Genomic DNA, 18816 nt, shown 5'->3' with positions numbered 1-18816 from the left:
AATTTTTAACGAATTTTTCACACTGAACATATCACTTTACTGAAATATGTATATATCTTAAACATTACCCCAGTGCAAATGTGCATGGAGATCATATTTCTGGTCTGTTTTAAATCCAAGGGGGAGGTACTCGTTAAATTTCAAATTCTCTTTGAAGTGCGTCGTTGGGGCTGAAAGCTTTTTTGGCGGCCACTGTTTCCTCAGATATGTACCTGAGCTTCATGAAAATGTCAGTGTCAAGAGTTGCAGTCCGGATATATTCGGTAAATACACGACACTTGATTTTATTGGGTATTGCTGCCAATTTGTCGAGCCGTTGAAACCATCTAAACATTCCGAAGTCAAACGGGAAACACTGCAATACACTCCGAGTCACTTCTGTTCAGTTATCACCCAGTCACATAATTATCCAAATTGTTTATCCGATTTCATAATAATGATGATGACTCAGGGCTGTCTCTAGATTATAATTACAAGTGTTACTACCAAAGTGCATTTAAACGGACGCGTCTGATAAGCGTACTTGTAGGCTACTGTGTCAGCAGTTTGTGATGAAACAGACTGGCGAGTGGACAAATTCTGTCGTACTTGCGAAATTCATGACAGACTATTTTGGAACGCAAGTAATCTTCTCTTTCTTTTTTAAAACTTTGTCACAGTGGGTGCCAGAGGGGTTCATTGAAAAGACTGTAAAATATCATAGAAACATATAAGCATCACAGTTAAGCACAAACATATTTTATTGATGATGGCACTGTTCTGAACTGCTGGGGTCCAAAAAGTAATTTCCTCTTGTGACATTATGCAGTAGTCTGTGTGTGTGTGTGTGTGTGTTGGGGAGGGTGCTGTCTAATAAACCCAAACCGAATCTGTTAAACATTCCCAATACCAAAATAAAAATATAATGCAAAGAGAACTTTCAAGCTATCATTTCTTTTTGTACTACATAATGTGCTGTAGTTCACTCAAAAGAAATTTGTGATTTGTCAAGATTACCTTTAGAAACAGGTGATGAGGTCCCTTCAGTGCCTGTACTTGCACTGATTTAAGCACCCCAGTAACAACTCAACATTTACTGTGATTTATTTGTTTCTAAATGCACTTAAAACAGACTTACAAAAACACACCATGTATACTGGCTAATACATATCCGGCTGACGGCCACTACGCAGCACATACATCACAATCACAGTATGACAATCACACTGAATGGAGTGACAGGCCATGAATGTGGCTCCTTCTTCTTGTCAGAGTCTGGTAAGAAGCCCCATATTGAAGTGAAATGTAAGCCACAAGGGCAGTAAGGCATATAGCAGCAACAGTAGCCAAAGCACAGGTCTGTGCATCCTTCTGCTTTTTGTGTTTTTCAGTCAGTTACAGCAGTAGATATAAATATTGCACTTTTTTTTTTAATGACAACTTCTCTACTTGAATCTCACAGGTTACCACGGTGAAAAGGTACCACTAAATCACAGAGTCACACAGGGAGGGTGAGGAGGGCCACACCAATTGATTGCATCACTGTTTTATCCCCCTTTTTAAAAAAAAAAAAAAAAAGAAGAAGAAGAAGAAGACAGAAAAGATGATGGCATCTCAAACAGCAACAGAACATTTGACCTCCCAGATGGCTGGAGATGGTGTGAAGATGGTTGGTGTTGGCGACTGATCTCTGCTGGTCTCCTGTTGTCTGTTACGTCCTTCTTATTCGGTTTGATACGTGGCAAGTGGAAGGGTAAGCTCGGGTGTTAGCTGCCCAAATCTCTCCCTGCTCCCTCCTCTCATTCATCACTTTCCCTCAGTCTGAACCCAGCCAAATGTCTTCAAGGCATTAAGTATTTTCTCATTTTTCCCTGAGCACGCAAACGCCTGCGTCACAACGCTGCGTCGCCATGGAAGTCACCACCTCCCAGCTGTCAATCACTGGATCATAACATTCAATGCTGCTGAGCAAGGAGTTGCCGTCATATCTGTCACAGGGAGGAAGAAAAAGCTAATCAGCATGAGAAAGAACTAGACTGTCACAACAGGTTTATGGCAAAAGTTGTGAGCACAGAACAAGTGGAAAAGGTAAAAAGGTGGTAGTATACTGCATTACTATAACCGAAAGATCTTTACTTAGTCGTACTGGTGATGCTCCAGTTTCTACTGGTGAAAATAGAGAAGGAAACTCCTACTGTGCCATGCATTCTTTGCTTACTGGCTTGCTGTTGCATATATGCATGTATGTCTGATTCTCTGTTACCTAGAGATTGTATGGAGTGTGTGGTACTGTATTGAGATTTTACCCCGCTATGGCATATAGTCTTCCTCTAAGGACTGTGGCCCCTACGTAGCAGCGTGGAGTAGTCATGCTGGCCACTGTTGTCCAGTAGTCTGTCCGAATATTATACACCTCAACAGAGGCCAGGTGCGATGTGCCATCAAAGCCACCAACCACGTAGATGTGATCGTTGAGTAAAGCCACCCCGGCCCCTGTTCGTTTATTTATTTAAAACACAATTTAATATTTCAACGTGTAAAACTTCATGCCAAGTCTTGTTAGAGCCGCTTTCAAGTCAGTGAGTTTCAAAAACTCAGGGTGTGAGCGTTCTGCTTCTAGTTTAACTGAATAATAAACGGCACTGACCCGTGCTCAGTTCTCTCTAAAAGATTATGTTTCACTCGATTTTGAAGGTAGAAGAACACACATGCGAATTTTAATGAGGAGCAGATGAAGTTTAGTAAATTTTAGTACTAAGCAGCACACTCTATTACTTGCTTTCATTATTTTATCAAAAAAGGACAAAAAACACCTATTGCCCCTTTATGCGTTTGGTGGGAAACAGAGAGCATAAAGGTTGTAGCTTAATATTTATGCAGTATAGGTTGGACTGAATCACTCACCTGAGCGTTTGGTGGCCATGGGTGTAACACTTGTCCAGTGGCCAGTGTGAGGATCATAACGCTCCACTGAATTTAGGATATTCAGACCATCATAGCCCCCTGTAATGCATGGTAACAGTTCCTCAACTTATTCAGGCTATAGTTCTTAGTTACACTGCAAATCTGAACATATTTTCAACCACGCTTATGTCTCACCCACCTAAACAGTAGATCAGCCCACTGGCAACCACAAGACCAGCTCCTTCTCTGGCTGTTTGCATATCTCCCAGCATGCTCCACTGATCTATATTGGGATCATATCGTTCCATGCTAGTGTGACGTCGACTGCCATCAAACCCACCAGCCACGTAGATCATGTCTGTGGATGGACAAACAAGCTTGACGATGAAAGACATAAACACAACACTGTTTTAAAAAAAAAGGCTTCAAATGATGTGTGACTGAGGCAAACAAGATTATACAGCAACTGAGCCATGTAATGTTTTCAATGGGTCTACATTTCCAACATTCATCTAGCACAGTGGAGGCTTGGAAAACTCGACTGACGGGTAGATATGGTTGCCACCTTCTTCTCCCCAAGGTTATTGTTTCTACCAAATTCTTCTGTATTGCTGTGAGATGAAATCTAGAAATGTTCACTCTGGCTGGAACTATCATTAGAATTTTGTTTTGTTATAATATTTTACGTAAACTGGGAGAGTTATAAACATATACATGCTTTGGAAAAAAAAAAAAACTAAATATAACCCCCCAACTTCAGCAACAGTTTGAGCAAACATGAGGAATCATTACTATTTCCTGTTCCTTGATCCGTTTTTACATCACAAACATTATGAAATCTGGTGACAGCAATTCTATTCAACAATCATAGAAACTAATGTCACCTCCAAGAGTGGTGGCTCCTGCCAAGCCACGGCGAACATTCATAGTGGCGACTGTGTACCATACTCCGTCTTCATCGGCAGTATAGTCTAGACACTCCACCGAACTGAGCCGCGACCGTCCGTCATATCCACCAATCACGTACACCCGATCATTAAGCGACACTGTGGCCACATATCGTCTTTTCCGAGTAATGTTCTGAAATACGAAGATCACTTGAAAGTCGTGCTCTACTCTACTGGCAGATAGGATTGAGCGGTATCAAGGTATTACGGTATACCACGGTATTTAGAAATCCCAAAGGTATGATTTTCAATATCGTCAAAAATAAAGACGTTCCTCTTTCTATTAAACTGATAGGGAGATGTTGTGTTGAGGCAGGGTGACCAGATGTCCCACTTTGCGTTGTAATGCACAGCATTCTGACCTTTCATTTCGCATCCCACATATTGAGTGGAATCGAATAGAGGACAAAATGTAGGTGCTTATGAGCCGAGAGGCAGAGTACAAAAGTTTCTTATTCAGTTAGATAATTATAGTTATATAAAAGTTTTAGGTTACCTCTCAGCATTGGAGTGTTGTTGTTTAAAGAAACAAAGGGTGATCTTTCTAACTCTTTGACAAGGAGTTGTCTCTGACTTCTGTCTCTGACTGCTATCACCAGCAGCTAAGCTAACTAACACAAATACCGTCATATACTGTATACCCCACTGAAATGTCCAGAAGGTATGATGGTATGAAAAAATCGACACCGCCCAAGCCTACTGGCAGATTGACCAAACTGTCTCAAAACCTAAACATCACAGATCATAAGAACTCTATGCCTATGAATTATGGGAATATTATCTCACAGTTTGAATCATCATGAATCATCAATCTTGGCACCCTGATCACACGATATATCACTTACAGGCAAAAAACTCCATTCCTGGGTTTTGGGATCATACTTCTCTACAATGTCAATAGGGGACTGCTGACTGCCAAATCCCCCAATGACAAGCAGAACTTCTTTGGCACCTAGAAAACCAAATGGGTAGAAGGACTGATTAATATCACATGTAGCCATATAGGGACGATGAAAACTTTAGTCAAACCCGTCTCCCTTGACTCTCATTACGAAGAAAAGGGTAGAAAGACCTAGTCGTGCTTGAGTTCGAGGCCCCTGCATCTCGCTCCTAAGCTCTGGTCTCAGATGGAACTTCTTGGCTTCGTCCACAAGATCTCGACAGGGCAGACTGCACCGGATGAGGGGCTGGAATAAGCATGCAAGTCAGAGACAATACAGCACAACCATCGCTCCCTAGAGATTCACAACAGTACAATGTCTGAGGACAGATCTGCTGATCTAATTTAAAATGAACCATCCGTAACAGAAGAGATAAGACACGTAAGGCAGAGGGGAATCATGGGAAATGTCTCACCTCCGTGTCGATGACATCAGTAATGTAGCGGGGGGTGAGGAGGGGCATTCGTACATACTCCAGCATGTCTGGCAGGTAAGGCTCTCTCTCTTTCCTGTTGTGTTTTACCCAGTTCAGGACAGCCTCAAAAACAGGTTCCTCAGAGTCCACCTGCTCACACAAATATAGTACAAACCCCCTTAAACACAAACTGAAAGAGACACACGTGAAGACCCCAAAAAAGACCCTGCATGTCCTGTTCTGTCATTACTATAAAACTGTTAGTGACCTGTCAGACAGTGGGTGCCAAACCTACGTTAATCAGTCCAAAATCAACAATTCTGTGAGGCAGTTGTGTTGACTTTACAAACACAGGGAAGGAAAGGGTGTGAACTAAAGAATGTCTTCATTAATGTTCTCTATAGAGTATGTCTAAGGTAAAATTAAGATTGTGATCGATGTTAGCTATGATAATGAGCATAGCAATTTTAACGATGGCATAGGCTGGGCAAATTCCCTTGGCTCAGACAAAGGGCCATAAATTCAAGTCTTGAGGTTACAATTATGCCTGCCGAGAGATGAAGAGCTGCGGTTGGAAAATTGGAATTTCCAAAACTCGATTTTCATCTGCTCCTGCGTTCCAGCACGCAAAAAGAAGAGGGAAAACACAAAGAAGAAGTCAAGGCAATGAGGTTTGGGCAGGGGGAAAAGGCATTAAGAAAGATTACCACAGGTCTCAACTTGTAGCTGTTCTTTTCCCTCTCAATCGTTATGGGTTTTGAAAAAAAAAACCCCAAAAAACAAACACATGAACCATTCCAGTCGTGGGGTAAATTTCCTATGCTCTGAAAGCCAGTCTGATCTGGTCAACATTCTTCCAGGTAACACTGTCTTTTATACTCATGTCTGTGTAACCTCGATCACACAAACAGAGCCATAGTGCGTTCTGAATCCAAAACACATCTAATTACTTGTCACCTACAGCAGATGGTCAGCTGGGATTAAAAAAAAGGACCTGTTCCAACAGATCCCTAACAATCTTGCAATTTCTTCTGAGAATGTGAAACTGGGCAAAACCAGATTAACCACCAAGCATTGTTATTTCAGAGTCTAGTTCATCCAAAAGTGTTTGTATCTTGAGTAGTTTTGCACTATTTTGCCACCCAAAACCTTTGACACTGTAGAAATGGCAGGCAAACTGAAACTAGATTAAGATTTAAGACAGGTCCGTGTCAGTCCTAAACAACACTCTATGAAATGTGTCTCTCTATACATTTAAATAAAAAAAAGTCAGCAATCTAGATGTGCTTGTATTACGTTTGAAGACTAAGTGCTGATTCCACTCAAATCCAATACCAATTCTTCAACACACTGACCTGGATTTCATCGCATTTAATGAGCTTCTCCACTTCGCTTTGGCTGAGTAACATAAACTCTTCATGCTGAACCACCTCAGGGAAATGCTTCTGTGAGAAAAGCTCAGCAGCTTGCATCAGGTCCATGCAGTTGTGTGTTTCGGCAAAGTCCCGGATGCCAAGGCAGTTGGATGGGTCCAGTTGACTTTCGAGGAAATCACAGCAAGCCCTCTTAACACCTGAGGAACAGAGAGCAACGAGAAAGAACAAGAGAAAAGAACCATGTTTCAGGACACAGGGCACAAGGTTAACATCAACAGCGTCCTAGATGCCACACATGTTAAAAACCTCAAAATGAGGCAATATTTACGATGCCATTTTTCTACGGTGGAACTTCCAGTGCAATGGAGATGCGGCCCTATAACATTAAGCTTTGATTTGATCATATTTATTGAGCTGGGGATAGAGAAGTTGACTAAAGTAAATAGAAACAAAAAATGCCCACTTTTTACATTCACAGGGACTCTCTGGGCAGCCGTGGTCTAAAGGTTAGAGAACCGGGCTCATGACTGGAGGGCTGCTGATTCCCAGGCCCAACACCCACGGCTGTGTGCCCTTGAGCAAGGCACTTAACCCTAATGCGCCCCCGGGCGCAGAGGAATGCTACCCACTGCTCCTGCGTCTGTTGTGTGTTCACTACTGGTGCGTTGGATGGGTTAAATGCAGAGACAAATTCACTGCTCACTGTTCACAGTGTGTGTGTGCAATCGTGGAGATTTACATTTTTTACATTTACATCTTGCAGAGAATCCTTTCCTTTAGGCTGGCCCTTTGATGCATTTTAGGATACTGTATATAACAGTTTATCAGAGTTCAGAATGTACACCATAAAATGCCATAAGAATGGATGATACTCCTATTTCTATTCCTAAGGTAAAGTATTAGGGATATGAAGTGCCAAAAGGTGTGTTCAGTTGGACTGGATGGACTGGTTTGGTCCTGCGTTAATCATATAGCTGGAAGTAATTCTAACTTGCAACCAACAGGCAGTGACTTGTCGAGGTTTTCATGGAGTGCTGTGCAATCTTGATGGTTCACGGAAGCAAGCCATTCAACAGTTTACTGACTCAACTCTCCTGAAGTGGTATTTATTTACAATGTGGGCATCTTCAGCTTCCTCTAATCTTTATAGTTTAGACGTGCCGCAACAAGGTTTTACCCAAAGTACCCTATGAAATGCACGACAGTTTAAAGTGTTCACATCTGCCTCTACACATTCTCTCATTTTTATATTCAGTAACCCGTTTCGGTTGTTAAAATTTCAGGGCCATTTTCAGCTATGTTACATGGAAAGTATGACATTAATTTGACAAAATGAAAAACAGCAAAGCTACTAAGTTACCACATGGCACACGTTGTCACTTTTTACCCATGTGCTATGTTTGTGCTCAGGAAACACAAAGGCCACTGGTGATGGGGCCATTTCCTGTCAATATCAAATGCTGACTGAGAACTGATAAACTGTTCCATAGCTCAAAGGTGTTAGAAGACGTGTGGTAGGACCTGCTTCCTGTCACATGACTCCTTTCACCATTTTGCTGGCTTTACCTTTCAGCTGCAGCAGGCATGCAGCTGGCAACAGTTCCTGTACGTTCTCCACGGTAACCAGGACTGTCTCCGTGTACACAAAGTCCAAAAGGATCTCCATGGTGGATGCAGTCAGGCCTTGAATGTCCACAAAAGACTTTCCTTTTTCAGCAAGCTACAGACAGAATGAGTACAAGTCTAATATCAGAAGAAGAAGAAGAAAAAAAAAAAAACATTCACAGAACACCGAAGAAAGTTCTGGTGCATACTCTTGGTTAAGTTGCTTTAACATGCAGAGTTGCTGTGGGATAAGTCTAGCTTTGATCTTTGATAAGCAAAAAGGAAATGTTCACCTGGTTGTTCTGAGAAAGGGAAGCATATTAAGAGAAAGAGATAAACTAGGTCAACTGAGCTCCAGAGAAAGCATTTGCATTAGGACTATCTGCAGAAATAATGAGTGTGCCTTGGGGTATTTCTGCTCTCCTTGGCTGCAGACGTATTTGAGACAGGCCTAACAGACACTGGCACAGTGGCACCCACTAGTGTACGTCTTTTAACTGTCAGCGTTTGATGTTCCACAACTCCCGTGTGCCATGTAAACCAAGTAAATATGAATGACCTCGGCTCAAACTGTTCCCAGAAACTACAATTACACCACAGTAGTCTCACTGCAACCCTTTGGTGGCCATTGATGCAAAAATATTTGGTTTATCTTTACCCCAATCAGAGATAGTGATCTTCTACACAGCTGAGGGTACAATGAGCTTGGTTGTAAGTGCAAAACCTTAGAGCCTAACTGCATAAGGGTTAGACTGCACTTCTTGAAACATTTATAGGTATGATACGACTTTTGTTTTGTTCACTGTCATTTTTTTTTTCCCGCCCTCCACAAGCAACCACAAAACCACAGACCACTGTTTCAAATAAGATTTTTTCATATACACTAAATCTATTTACACTAACTAAATTCACCTCAGCTGTTCCCTCAACTACTGTTCTCCTCAGACTGCCCCTGCACGTCGGGGGCGAGAGGTACGACGGCTCCACATTTACCTCGCTGGTGAACATGGCACAGAAATAGTCGCTGCAGGCAGCCAGCACGATGCGATGAGCAGGGAAATCTGTGTTCTCCACCCTCAGTGTTATGTCACACAATGTGTTGCTCTTGCGCAGGGCATTCATGGCGTTAAGGATGGACTTGGCATGAGAGTTGGTCATGATGTCTTTGGGAGCCATGGCAACGGGTGGGGGGGAGAGACACTGCCTCCAGCACCTCAGGATGGATCAAGATCTGCTGGCAGGATCAGTTGGAGGGGGCAGTCAGCACAACATAAATGCACATTTTTTTTTAGGATTTTGTTCAATGAAAATTAATAGCATTTCAGTTTCACTTGTTCACCAAACGTGGTAAAAAACCTATACGAATGTGCTGGCATCATTCTTCAATGATCTTATTCAAGCAGATCAAAGAATCGTGATTTCAAGGAGTTTTAAGCCAGCAGATACAGTAAATATTTTAGCAGCAGAACAAATAATCTATTCTGATGAGAAGCATCTTTCAACCCACTCATAAGCCCACTTATAAGAGTTCCAAAAATGAACTTTCTTCCTTGCAGGCTAAACAACATATTATGATGACAAAGCAGCACACAAAATAATGGAAATATCCAAGAAAAAAAAAATGGTGTGACCTTAATTTCAATCCTAATAACTAATAAGCTTTTACCGAAAAAAGAAATGTCAAAAGCAACATTTTGATATGTAGCCTTATGTCTACACCAATACAAGATACATTACTGATTTTGAAATCACGAACCAGTCTTAACAAAAACTAAACATCAAAACACCAGTAGGGCTGCTGTAAAGAAACTGCTTATTCTCCATGCCTAAATGGATTCTTGAGAAATAACATGGTCTAATGAGCAGCCCTATACAATTTTTGGTACAAATGAAAGGGTTTATAGGTGACTAAGGCTAAACGAAGCTTTCAACACACAATGCCTATTCCCAACTGTTAAAAACAGTGGTAGATCCATTACTATATGGGCAGCCATCTCGTGGGAGTCAGGTTAGGTCTGTTTATTGCTCTGCACAGAAAAAAATTACAGCCAATGAATGCGTGGTCATCAGAGGTGACCGTGTGCATCATATGGTGCAAACATGTTTCTTAATTCCAGGGTGACAATGCCACATACACACAGCTTAGCAAATTCAAGAGTGCTTTCATGAACACTTGAATGAAGCCATGCATTTTACACAACTGCAAACATACAAGGTCGTGAGAACAGAGCTTTAACTTGCAACTGCATTTCTACGAGTCGTTATACAGTCTACAGAGGTCATTACCGTTAAAAGCCTGATTTTCCCCCTTTGCTAGGTTCAATGTCATTATCTTGTTACCTCAGGTATTTCAAAACATGTGTCACTCGCAGTTAAGCGGGTTGGCATATTCTGTAGAGAACAGACACTATTCGATCATCGTTGAGCAGGCTAGCTGACTATACTGGCAACATTAAGCATAGATTTATTGATGACTTTTGATGACACAAGCCTTATACGCCAACCAAGATAGCTATGACTCAGTGGAGGGTCACATACCAGCGTTGCTAAAAACAAGCAGTTATGCTAATATGTGCCTTACATTACATACGCACTTGAAACAGAAATGAATAATTTAAAAAGTCGTGAAGGAGTATTATTTTGTTGACTACTTGCTTGCCAAACGACAGGTTAACATGCAGAAACTGCCACAGGCTAACCTTCTAAGTTAGCTAACCTGGATAGCTTGGCTAGCGTGGCAAGTATGGTTACGGTATCAGCCAAGCTAACTACTGAATGTACCTTTCAACAACACAGAAATAAAGGAACAGTTAAAATTTAGTATGGTATGTAAACCACTATACTTATACAGCCAATCCCATGTTTGAACTCACCGGTAACTGAAACGAGAACTTAAGGTCTACAAGCAGCTACACTTGGAGCTCCATGGTCCTGCAAAACCCTCACACTCCCAGCAGAACAAAAGCTGCTTTCCAGCCGCTTGGAGACGAGGAGTGTCCAAAGTTCACTTTAACCATACAGTATTGTAAAAAATGTTTTTCTGAGCAGTAGGAGTATGCGTTTAAACGATGATCTGAAAGTTGAGAAAGATCATGTATCTCATACATCCACAGGCATTGGATTCAGACAACTCACAGGCAGCAAAACAGAGCGACGTCATCATTTGCGCGTTCTGTCCAGCGTCACGAACGCGCATTGCACTGTTGAAACTATCAGTACACGAGGTAAAGGTTGTGTGGGCCTCACATTTTTAGCCAGAAAGTCTGGGTATCCGTTTCAGGTGTTTCGGGTTGTGTGTGTGTATTAGGGGTGTCCTCGACAAAGAATTTACATAGTCGAATCATGCCTATCGTTGAATCATGTTTTCTTTTTTTTCATGCTCATTGATCCATTCTAATTTGCAACACTGGCTTCCATTTTTTCACACCAGACAAACGAGTTAAAACACCCATTTACGTAGGTGCTGGAGCCTATCCCATCATTCATTGGACAAAAGGTGGGGAAACACCCCAGACAGGTCACCAGTCCATCACAGGGCAGACACACAGACCAACACACTCACACATAGGGACAATTTAGTATCTCCAATTTGCCTGACTTACATGTCTTTGGACTGTGGGAAGAAATCCCCGCACACGTGGGGAGAACATGCAAACTCCACACATAAAGGACCTTGGCCACCCAGCTGGGAATTGAACCTGAGACCTCCTTGCTGTGAGGTGACAGCGCTACCCACTGTGCCTCTCTCTCATGCAGCCTACCCCTTATTCTAGTAACACTTGGCATAAGAGTTTGTTTTATCAGACATTCAGCACCCCCATATAGCTGGAATGGAACAATCCTTGTTTCATAACCACATTTTGCGACGATTCGGCTGTGAGATTGGTAGTCGAATCGGGCTCCTTAGATCGAATCATCAAATAATCGACTATTCGATGCCACCCCTACTGTGTATATTTTGTCCAGATGCTCATCTGACGTATAATAGTTTGACAGATGAAGAGAAGCATGTCACAGTATTATCATAACATAAACTATTTATTTTTTTGGATCAGTTGTTTGTTAACTGCTTCTTATAAACATCTGAGTACAGCTCAGTTGCTGAGTCATTCATCTTAGACAACTACATCAGAATGACCTAATTTATCAGTTGGATGTGGAGGGAAAAAAACTATCACTAAGAACTTATTGTAAAGTTTATGGACGTGGGCGAAGATAGCTGTCTCAGAATAAGTGAAGTGTAAAGGGAAAATGAATATGCAACTCCAGGCTACACAGAACTTGAGCTGTCAGATCACGCTACCCAAGACCTGTAATACACAAGTACTTGTCTGTTGAAATGTAAACCTTTTAATCAGTGAGGCACTCAACACGTTGCAATGAGAGATCAAATCTTTGTGTGTTTTACATCTCTTATTTTGTGAAGAAAATACACAAGGTGAATGCTTGGCATAAAGAATTACATATAAAAACAGAAAATGTTATGGCTGGGTAGCTAAAGGTTTATAAAGAGAGTTGACCTGAGTGAACAAATAAATGATAAAATACTTTAATACGATAGTCACGTTCTTGTCTAAGTCTAAATGGTAAAGGTTGTAACTGCATGAATCTTCAGATTAAGAGTCATTGGGCCAAACATTATTCATAGCTAAAACCACTTCTGTGTCTGCTAAATGCCAGTTTGCAAAGATCACACTGAATTTCAGACCACAAGCAGTAAAGTATCTGTCATAAGACCAAAGAGCAAAAAAGGCATGTAGTCAGCTCTTTTATATATATATATATATATATATATATATATATATATATATATATATATATATATATATATATATATATATAAAAACAAAACAAAACAAAAAAAACAAAGAAAAACATCTATGCTATGAATTAATGCATATCAGCTGTTCTTTCAGGGTTGACTGGAATGTCATTCCAGTTTGAAACACATACTTTCTATTAGCCAAATATGCTATTACAGAGCTAATCAAGACAAGACATTGCAATCTCAAAGTCCCTTAACGTCTGAATGTAATTTACTATCACTGATCAATGAGTTCTGTAACATTCACAAACTCTAAGCACAGATCATGGAAATTTCAAGGCAATAATAGATCAAAATTAAGTATCCACAAAGTGTGTGTAAATAAGGCAGAAACAGAATAGCTCCAATGAAGATACCCACAGTTGTGTGACAGTAATATTTTTTTACCAGTTGCATATTTAGAATATACGTAATGAAAATGTGTGCAAAGGTAAAACCGAAGCAAATATTTCCTTAAGATAGCTTTTTTTTTTTCAAGTACATTTATAATAATAGTATCTTAAATACTACATACCATCTCAAAAAAATGTTCATTTTATATCTAAAATCATCCAAATATTTAAAGCAATTACAGTGTTTGATTGGGATTCTTAGTGAGGTGACCAAAGTGACATATTATCTATTTTGTGTTCCAGAGTTCCAGTGATGAGATGGCTGCCACACCAGAGCTGAGATGGTGGGATGCAGTGACAATAAGGAAAAAGGAGGTGATTGCTCATAGGAGCGAGTCATCTGTGCAGCCTCCTCCCAGGCCAAAGCGAAACTCCTGCAGATTGGAGATTCCATAGAAATGGATGAAGGCAGCTGCCACCACGAGAACATGGAATATTTGGTGTGACTGGAACTGTGCCGAGAGGGGGAGAGAGAGAGAGAGAGAGAGAGAGAGAAATGATGCATTTATCTCAACCCGTTTTACATAAAATTGGGTCATTTTATATTCACAGTGCAGAACCAAGTGCTGTCAAATGTTGTCTGCGCCAAAGCAAAGCAACGTTGGGCAGCGTTCAGTATTAATTTATGTTAACTGAGTTTTAAAATGTCTTACCCAGATGTCACATTTTCCTGGGAAAAAACGTTCAGGAACTCTGGCTGCATATAGTCCAGCCCCTGTGACATACATGGCACCCATCAGGAAAAACCAGCCCATCTGCCCTACTGTGGTAGCTTTGACAAAACCTTCCGCGATGGTGAAGTGCATTGTGGGTATGAGTCCGCTCAGCCCGAGTCCTAAGAATACACCTGAAGAAAACGAGAGTTTTTTAAAATTCCCCTCTTGTCTTTCCAAAATAACAATCACAGCGTTTATGCTGTCTGGTTTTGATGAATTGTCACCAGTGTGTGCATTACCAAAACAGTCAAATGGTCTAAAGTATGACAGGTAGACCAGGCTGTTGAGTATGTCTGTTTCCATTACGTTTTAGAGAGGTTTACAGGTTTGGGCCAGTTTGGGCACTGTACCTGCTCTGGTGGGTCTGTGGCGTGGGGTGGCAAAGCGGTCCCACTGGGCCACCACAATGGCAGCGATGCCCAAGACACACACCACCGAGAGGTAGATGAGACGCGGCTGTGGAGAGCAGTAAAATGAGTAGTAGAGCCACGGGACAAAGGACCCCATTATCAGCAAAGCAATGCCAGAGTAGTCCAACCTGAGCAACACACACACACAAAATGACACGCATGGTTAATGTACATTTTTAAGGCGTAAAATAATGTGTGCCCACACACATGCAAACGCACACAGCAGATTTCAACAGCATTATTATATGTTAACTGTATGCGCGTAATCGTACTCACTTGGAGAAGGTTCGAGACACTTTCTCAGAGTGGCAGTAGACGGTGTGAAAGAGCCAGGAGAAGCAGAGGCAGAGCACTGCACCAAGGAAAAACATTCCAAACACCACCTTCTCCTGCAGAGGCGCCATGAAGTAGACATTGGGCCTGAACATGGTAAGTGTGCCCAGACACAGGAACAGGATTAACCCTGTGGAGAGACACACATAAAGATGAAACTTTTATTAGGTTGTGTCGTCATTTTTCATAACCAGTTAATCTAAAGGTCATTAAAAGGATCACTACGTGAAATGTGATTAACTGTCTTCTACAGCACATCTGATGTAAACTCATCTAGTTTCTACGACACCTGTGAAAGTTTTTTTTTAACCAATATAAACTTATACATTTCACATTTGTTTGAGAACTACAGAAAAAGTAGGATGTGGTCATTACCCACTGAAGCTGCAACCATGAAGAGCTTGTAAAAACTGAGAATGTACCTAGTCATTGGCAATCACAGCAATAACCTTTAGCTGAAAAGGTCATTTTGTGGACTAAAAAAAAAAGAAAGAACCCACACATGGTTTAGAAAGGGCTCATGTTAACATACAAAACTGCTGCGAAGACCTTTTTTTTTTAAAAAACAACTTAACTCACACACAAAAAAACCCTCACCCAGTAAGTGTGTCCATATGTTGCCTGTTTCTGTATGGATTCTAAAGATGCTGCCAAAGCAGGCTCGAAAAGAGGGCATGGGTGGGCGGTGCCCATGAAGCAAGTAGTCGTTGTCCTTCAGCCAATCAGGTAGAAGGTGGAATGGGATGACCCTCCAACGACCCTCCCAAACCTATGACACAGAGAATATATCAGATGGTACCATATGTCAGCCGCCACCACCACCACTCCTAAAGTGTACATCTTTAGCAACAGAGTCAGCACTGTTTCTCACACTGAGTATCACTGAGCTGGCTAACATCACCTTTATTAATGGGAATCTACTGTACCAATCCCAATCTCAAATGGTGAATGCATTTCTCTGTCAATACAAATGAAATGATATTAAATACTGTTGTACTGACAGATGAGCTGAGAGTAGCAATACTTTGCAAAATACACTCTAGTCATTAAAGCCGAGAATAAAATTTGGGTGTCAATTATTTAGTTCATCAACATGATAAACAATGCACAAATCCAAAAAAAGCTTTGAAATACATCACTATATTTTAAAAAAGAGACCTGTACTGAGTTCTTAACATTCCCTGTGCAAGGCTTACTAAAGCGATCAGCGCATGTTAAAATCATTAGCAGGTGCACGACCAGTTGGTACATTGTAAATACACAGACCAAACAATAAACGTGCTTTGTGTTTAGAATAGGATAAAATTTCAGTGAATCTGACCTTAGTGCATGTGCTTAATACCAGTCCAAAGTATGGAGTGACGGATGTTAAAAAAATGACCCTTCTAACCTTGTGTACAAATTCCTCCATCTTCTCCATTGCATGGTGCGCCTGCAAAGGTATTGTGATCATCCGCAGACTTTCCTCTCCCTCTTCCTCTCCCTCTTCCTCCTCTTCCTTATCAGGGAACGCTGACGCACCCTACAAATACAGACCAAGCTCATGTTCAAGGACTGTGCACTAGAGTGTGTGAACTCCTGGAAGCGGGCTGTGAAACTCAACCCACACTCAAGGAACTGTCCATCCAACATATTCATTATTCCATTTGATACTATGACGTCACAGTCAAACTTTAAACCCATGATTTGCTGTAAAAAAGATTTGAGTGTGTGTCCGGTGATCCCCTTATTAGTACCAGTGATGACCAGCAAAATCTTTCACAACAAATTACAGTTGTACACTCAGAGTGAAGGATTTGCATGCACTTGAACTGAGTCTGCTCATTCTCTTGAGCTGCGATTAAAAAGACGCACCCTAAGGTCTTTGGTTCTCTCAGGACTCCCAAGCAGCGGTCCCAACTCGGCGAGTTCCACGTCATCTCTGGTGCGGTCGTCCTCAGAGATCCGGTCCTCTGCATCGCTGGTGGAGCCATCGCTACCATGGAGTCGGGCTGTCATGGGGAGACAAACTTAAAGTCCCCACGCCACACCCCGATTGCTCTCCAAGCCAAACAGCACCACACACACTAAAAAAGGAACAAAAACACACAAACAGAGAGAGAGAAACAAGTTAATAAGATTGAGGGGGGGGGGGGGGGAATACAGTGAAATACAGTACATATAATAACATAGTTACATAACTAATACCGGTCAAGACCAATTTTTGACCTATTTACTAGGTTTTGGCCTCTCTATATAGCAACTTCGAGAACAACTCGTTATGGCCAGTCAAACCTGTTTAACTGCTTTACACTGCAATATCAAGACTGGCTTTGCTTGGTATTTGTATGCATCTATAACTACGAACAAGTGTTCGTTAAAAACTGTGACAGAAAAACAAACCGAACGTTGGCGTTCGTGGACTACAGAGATTTTAAACAGAGCTTAGTTATGTTCACGGCAACTGTGTATGCTGTGTAAACTGACAACTGAATAATCAAGGCACGAACAGATTTAGCCATCCATTGACGTGGCCATTTAGGTTCCTCACGAAATTGAACATTCACTCTCAGTCTTATGGCTATCTATGCTGAAATGTACCTATGGTGTGAAAGTAATACAGCAACCGGTAGTTACACGTAGTTGAGCTCTGAGCACTAAAAACGACGACCACGCTGGCAACCGAGACAGACTCTACAAGATTATAATTAGCGTATTAGCAAACTAAATATTCCTGTTCGTCTAGCTAGCCATTCGGTTAAAACAACACATATTATCAGATTTTATGATTAAAAGTTACAAACAACTACCTGGAGGAGTTTGTTATTTGAAATGTTCGCGACTAATTTGTCCAAATGACACACATAACAACGACAAGTGGAAAACTCCCTTGTACAGTCACATCACCATCTGACTAGCTTAAGAATAATCAGGTTAACCTGGGTTAGCTAACAGCGTTAGGGCGCTAGCACGCTAGCTAGCTTTCTGAGTAGCTAACTAGATGCGTAGTAGCGAGCAGAACCCCAGTTGGAATCCAAATTCCAAAATGTCCGAAAGAACAATACTTCTCTTAGCCTCGCAATTTGCCTGATAGTCTATGCGTTCTCTTACCCTTTAAACCAACGACAACTGGTCAGCTAACTTCCTAATGGCGTTGGCATCTGACCGGCGAACTATCGAATCGTAAACAGTGATCTGGAGGCGGGACTTCAGTGTGAATGTATACTACGTCAAGCCCTAATGATATAACTAACCTTTAATTAAAACACTGACGCTATGGAGTAGCTCTTTCTATTGAAAAGTATTCTGTCTGTGTGTGCCTCGTTCTCTTGGCGAGGCACTATCCCCTGATGTGTTTATCTCTCTCACCCGAGTAATTTATAGGTTATCATAAAATGAGATGAAAACGAATCAGGGTCAGTTATAGCACTAAATCTTGTAATTCTACCTTTGAATTAGTGGTTGATACTGCAGCCACAACATTAAATGCAACACACCGAAGTAAGATAATGATATATAACTACATCTGGGTGTGACGTTTTCTGGAACAGTATAGTCTATAATATTGGACGTTTGGAAAGTATAGTCTGTAATATTTGTGCAGTTTATTTTTCTGAAGTGTATTCATTCCTAGTAATCAACCACTTAGCAGACACAACCCTAATCTTATGTCTGACCCCATTGTAGAAAGAGGGGGTGAAGTTCCCTAAGAATCCCCTCGTTTCTTTTGAGCCACTGACCTCCACATCATAGCACTGCGTAAGGACAAGGGCACAGACTAATCAAAGTCTACTGACAGTCCATGGTGTCTGCCTTTAAATCTTGGCATAACTACTCTGCCCTGCCTCATCCAGACACGTGACAGTTCCATCACTGCACGTTCCAAGAGCATATTCCTCAGGAACACAACTTGTCTCACTGCACATATCCTAATGGTAGAACAATCTTCCTGTTGAAGTCACAACATCTTCATCTTCTGCACTCCTTCTAGACA

General features: G+C 41.4%; 2 protein-coding genes across 3 annotated transcripts; both read right to left on the bottom strand.

Annotated features, from left to right (window-relative positions):
• Positions 1 to 1594: 1594 nt before the first annotated feature.
• Positions 1595 to 12886, bottom strand: klhl12 (kelch-like family member 12). Of its 2 annotated transcripts, none has more exons than XM_030784475.1 (12): positions 12876 to 12886; positions 9161 to 9371; positions 8129 to 8282; positions 6542 to 6759; positions 5187 to 5336; positions 4903 to 5017; positions 4676 to 4782; positions 3768 to 3963; positions 3083 to 3241; positions 2884 to 2982; positions 2286 to 2472; positions 1595 to 1967 (listed from the first exon to the last, which is right to left on the bottom strand). In XM_030784475.1, exons 2-12 carry the CDS (start codon positions 9341 to 9343, stop codon positions 1841 to 1843), a joined length of 1695 nt encoding a protein of 564 aa, XP_030640335.1. In that variant the 5' UTR covers positions 9344 to 9371; positions 12876 to 12886; the 3' UTR covers positions 1595 to 1840. The 2 variants fall into 2 exon arrangements, with proteins under 2 accessions (XP_030640335.1, XP_030640334.1); XM_030784474.1 differs by lacking the exon at positions 12876 to 12886 and adding an exon at positions 11041 to 11081 and having other exon boundaries at positions 9161 to 9398.
• Positions 12887 to 13030: 144 nt separating this feature from the next.
• Positions 13031 to 18006, bottom strand: adipor1b (adiponectin receptor 1b). Its single transcript, XM_030784680.1, has 8 exons — positions 17934 to 18006; positions 16698 to 16909; positions 16234 to 16365; positions 15441 to 15612; positions 14787 to 14973; positions 14451 to 14638; positions 14038 to 14231; positions 13031 to 13836 (listed from the first exon to the last, which is right to left on the bottom strand). The coding sequence occupies exons 2-8, from the start codon at positions 16839 to 16841 to the stop codon at positions 13708 to 13710; spliced, it is 1146 nt and encodes a 381-aa protein (XP_030640540.1). The 5' UTR covers positions 16842 to 16909; positions 17934 to 18006; the 3' UTR covers positions 13031 to 13707.
• Positions 18007 to 18816: the final 810 nt, after the last annotated feature.

The sequence above is a fragment of the Chanos chanos genome, chromosome 9 (assembly GCF_902362185.1).
Source record: "Chanos chanos chromosome 9, fChaCha1.1, whole genome shotgun sequence".
Lineage (NCBI taxonomy): Eukaryota > Metazoa > Chordata > Actinopteri > Gonorynchiformes > Chanidae > Chanos > Chanos chanos.
Note: the sequence above shows the minus strand (reverse complement) of the source record. Positions and strands in the feature narration are given on the sequence as shown.

What these genes read in the sequence shown, in the direction of transcription:
- adipor1b (XM_030784680.1), bottom strand. Translation starts at nt 16,841, where the DNA reads ATGACAGCCCGACTCCATGGTAGCGATGGCTCCACCAGCGATGCAGAG. An exon ending in CATATGGACACACTTACTGG is followed by an intron (nt 14,974 to 15,440) that starts GTGAGGGTTTTT and finishes GTCTCTCCACAG; the next exon opens with GGTTAATCCTGTTCCTGTGT. An exon ending in GTGTCTCGAACCTTCTCCAA is followed by an intron (nt 14,639 to 14,786) that starts GTGAGTACGATT and finishes TGTGTTGCTCAG; the next exon opens with GTTGGACTACTCTGGCATTG.
- klhl12 (XM_030784475.1), bottom strand. Translation starts at nt 9,343, where the DNA reads ATGGCTCCCAAAGACATCATGACCAACTCTCATGCCAAGTCCATCCTT. An exon ending in AGGAGCCACCACTCTTGGAG is followed by an intron (nt 3,242 to 3,767) that starts GTGACATTAGTT and finishes GTCCATCCACAG; the next exon opens with ACATGATCTACGTGGCTGGT. An exon ending in TGGGCTGATCTACTGTTTAG is followed by an intron (nt 2,983 to 3,082) that starts GTGGGTGAGACA and finishes CATGCATTACAG; the next exon opens with GGGGCTATGATGGTCTGAAT.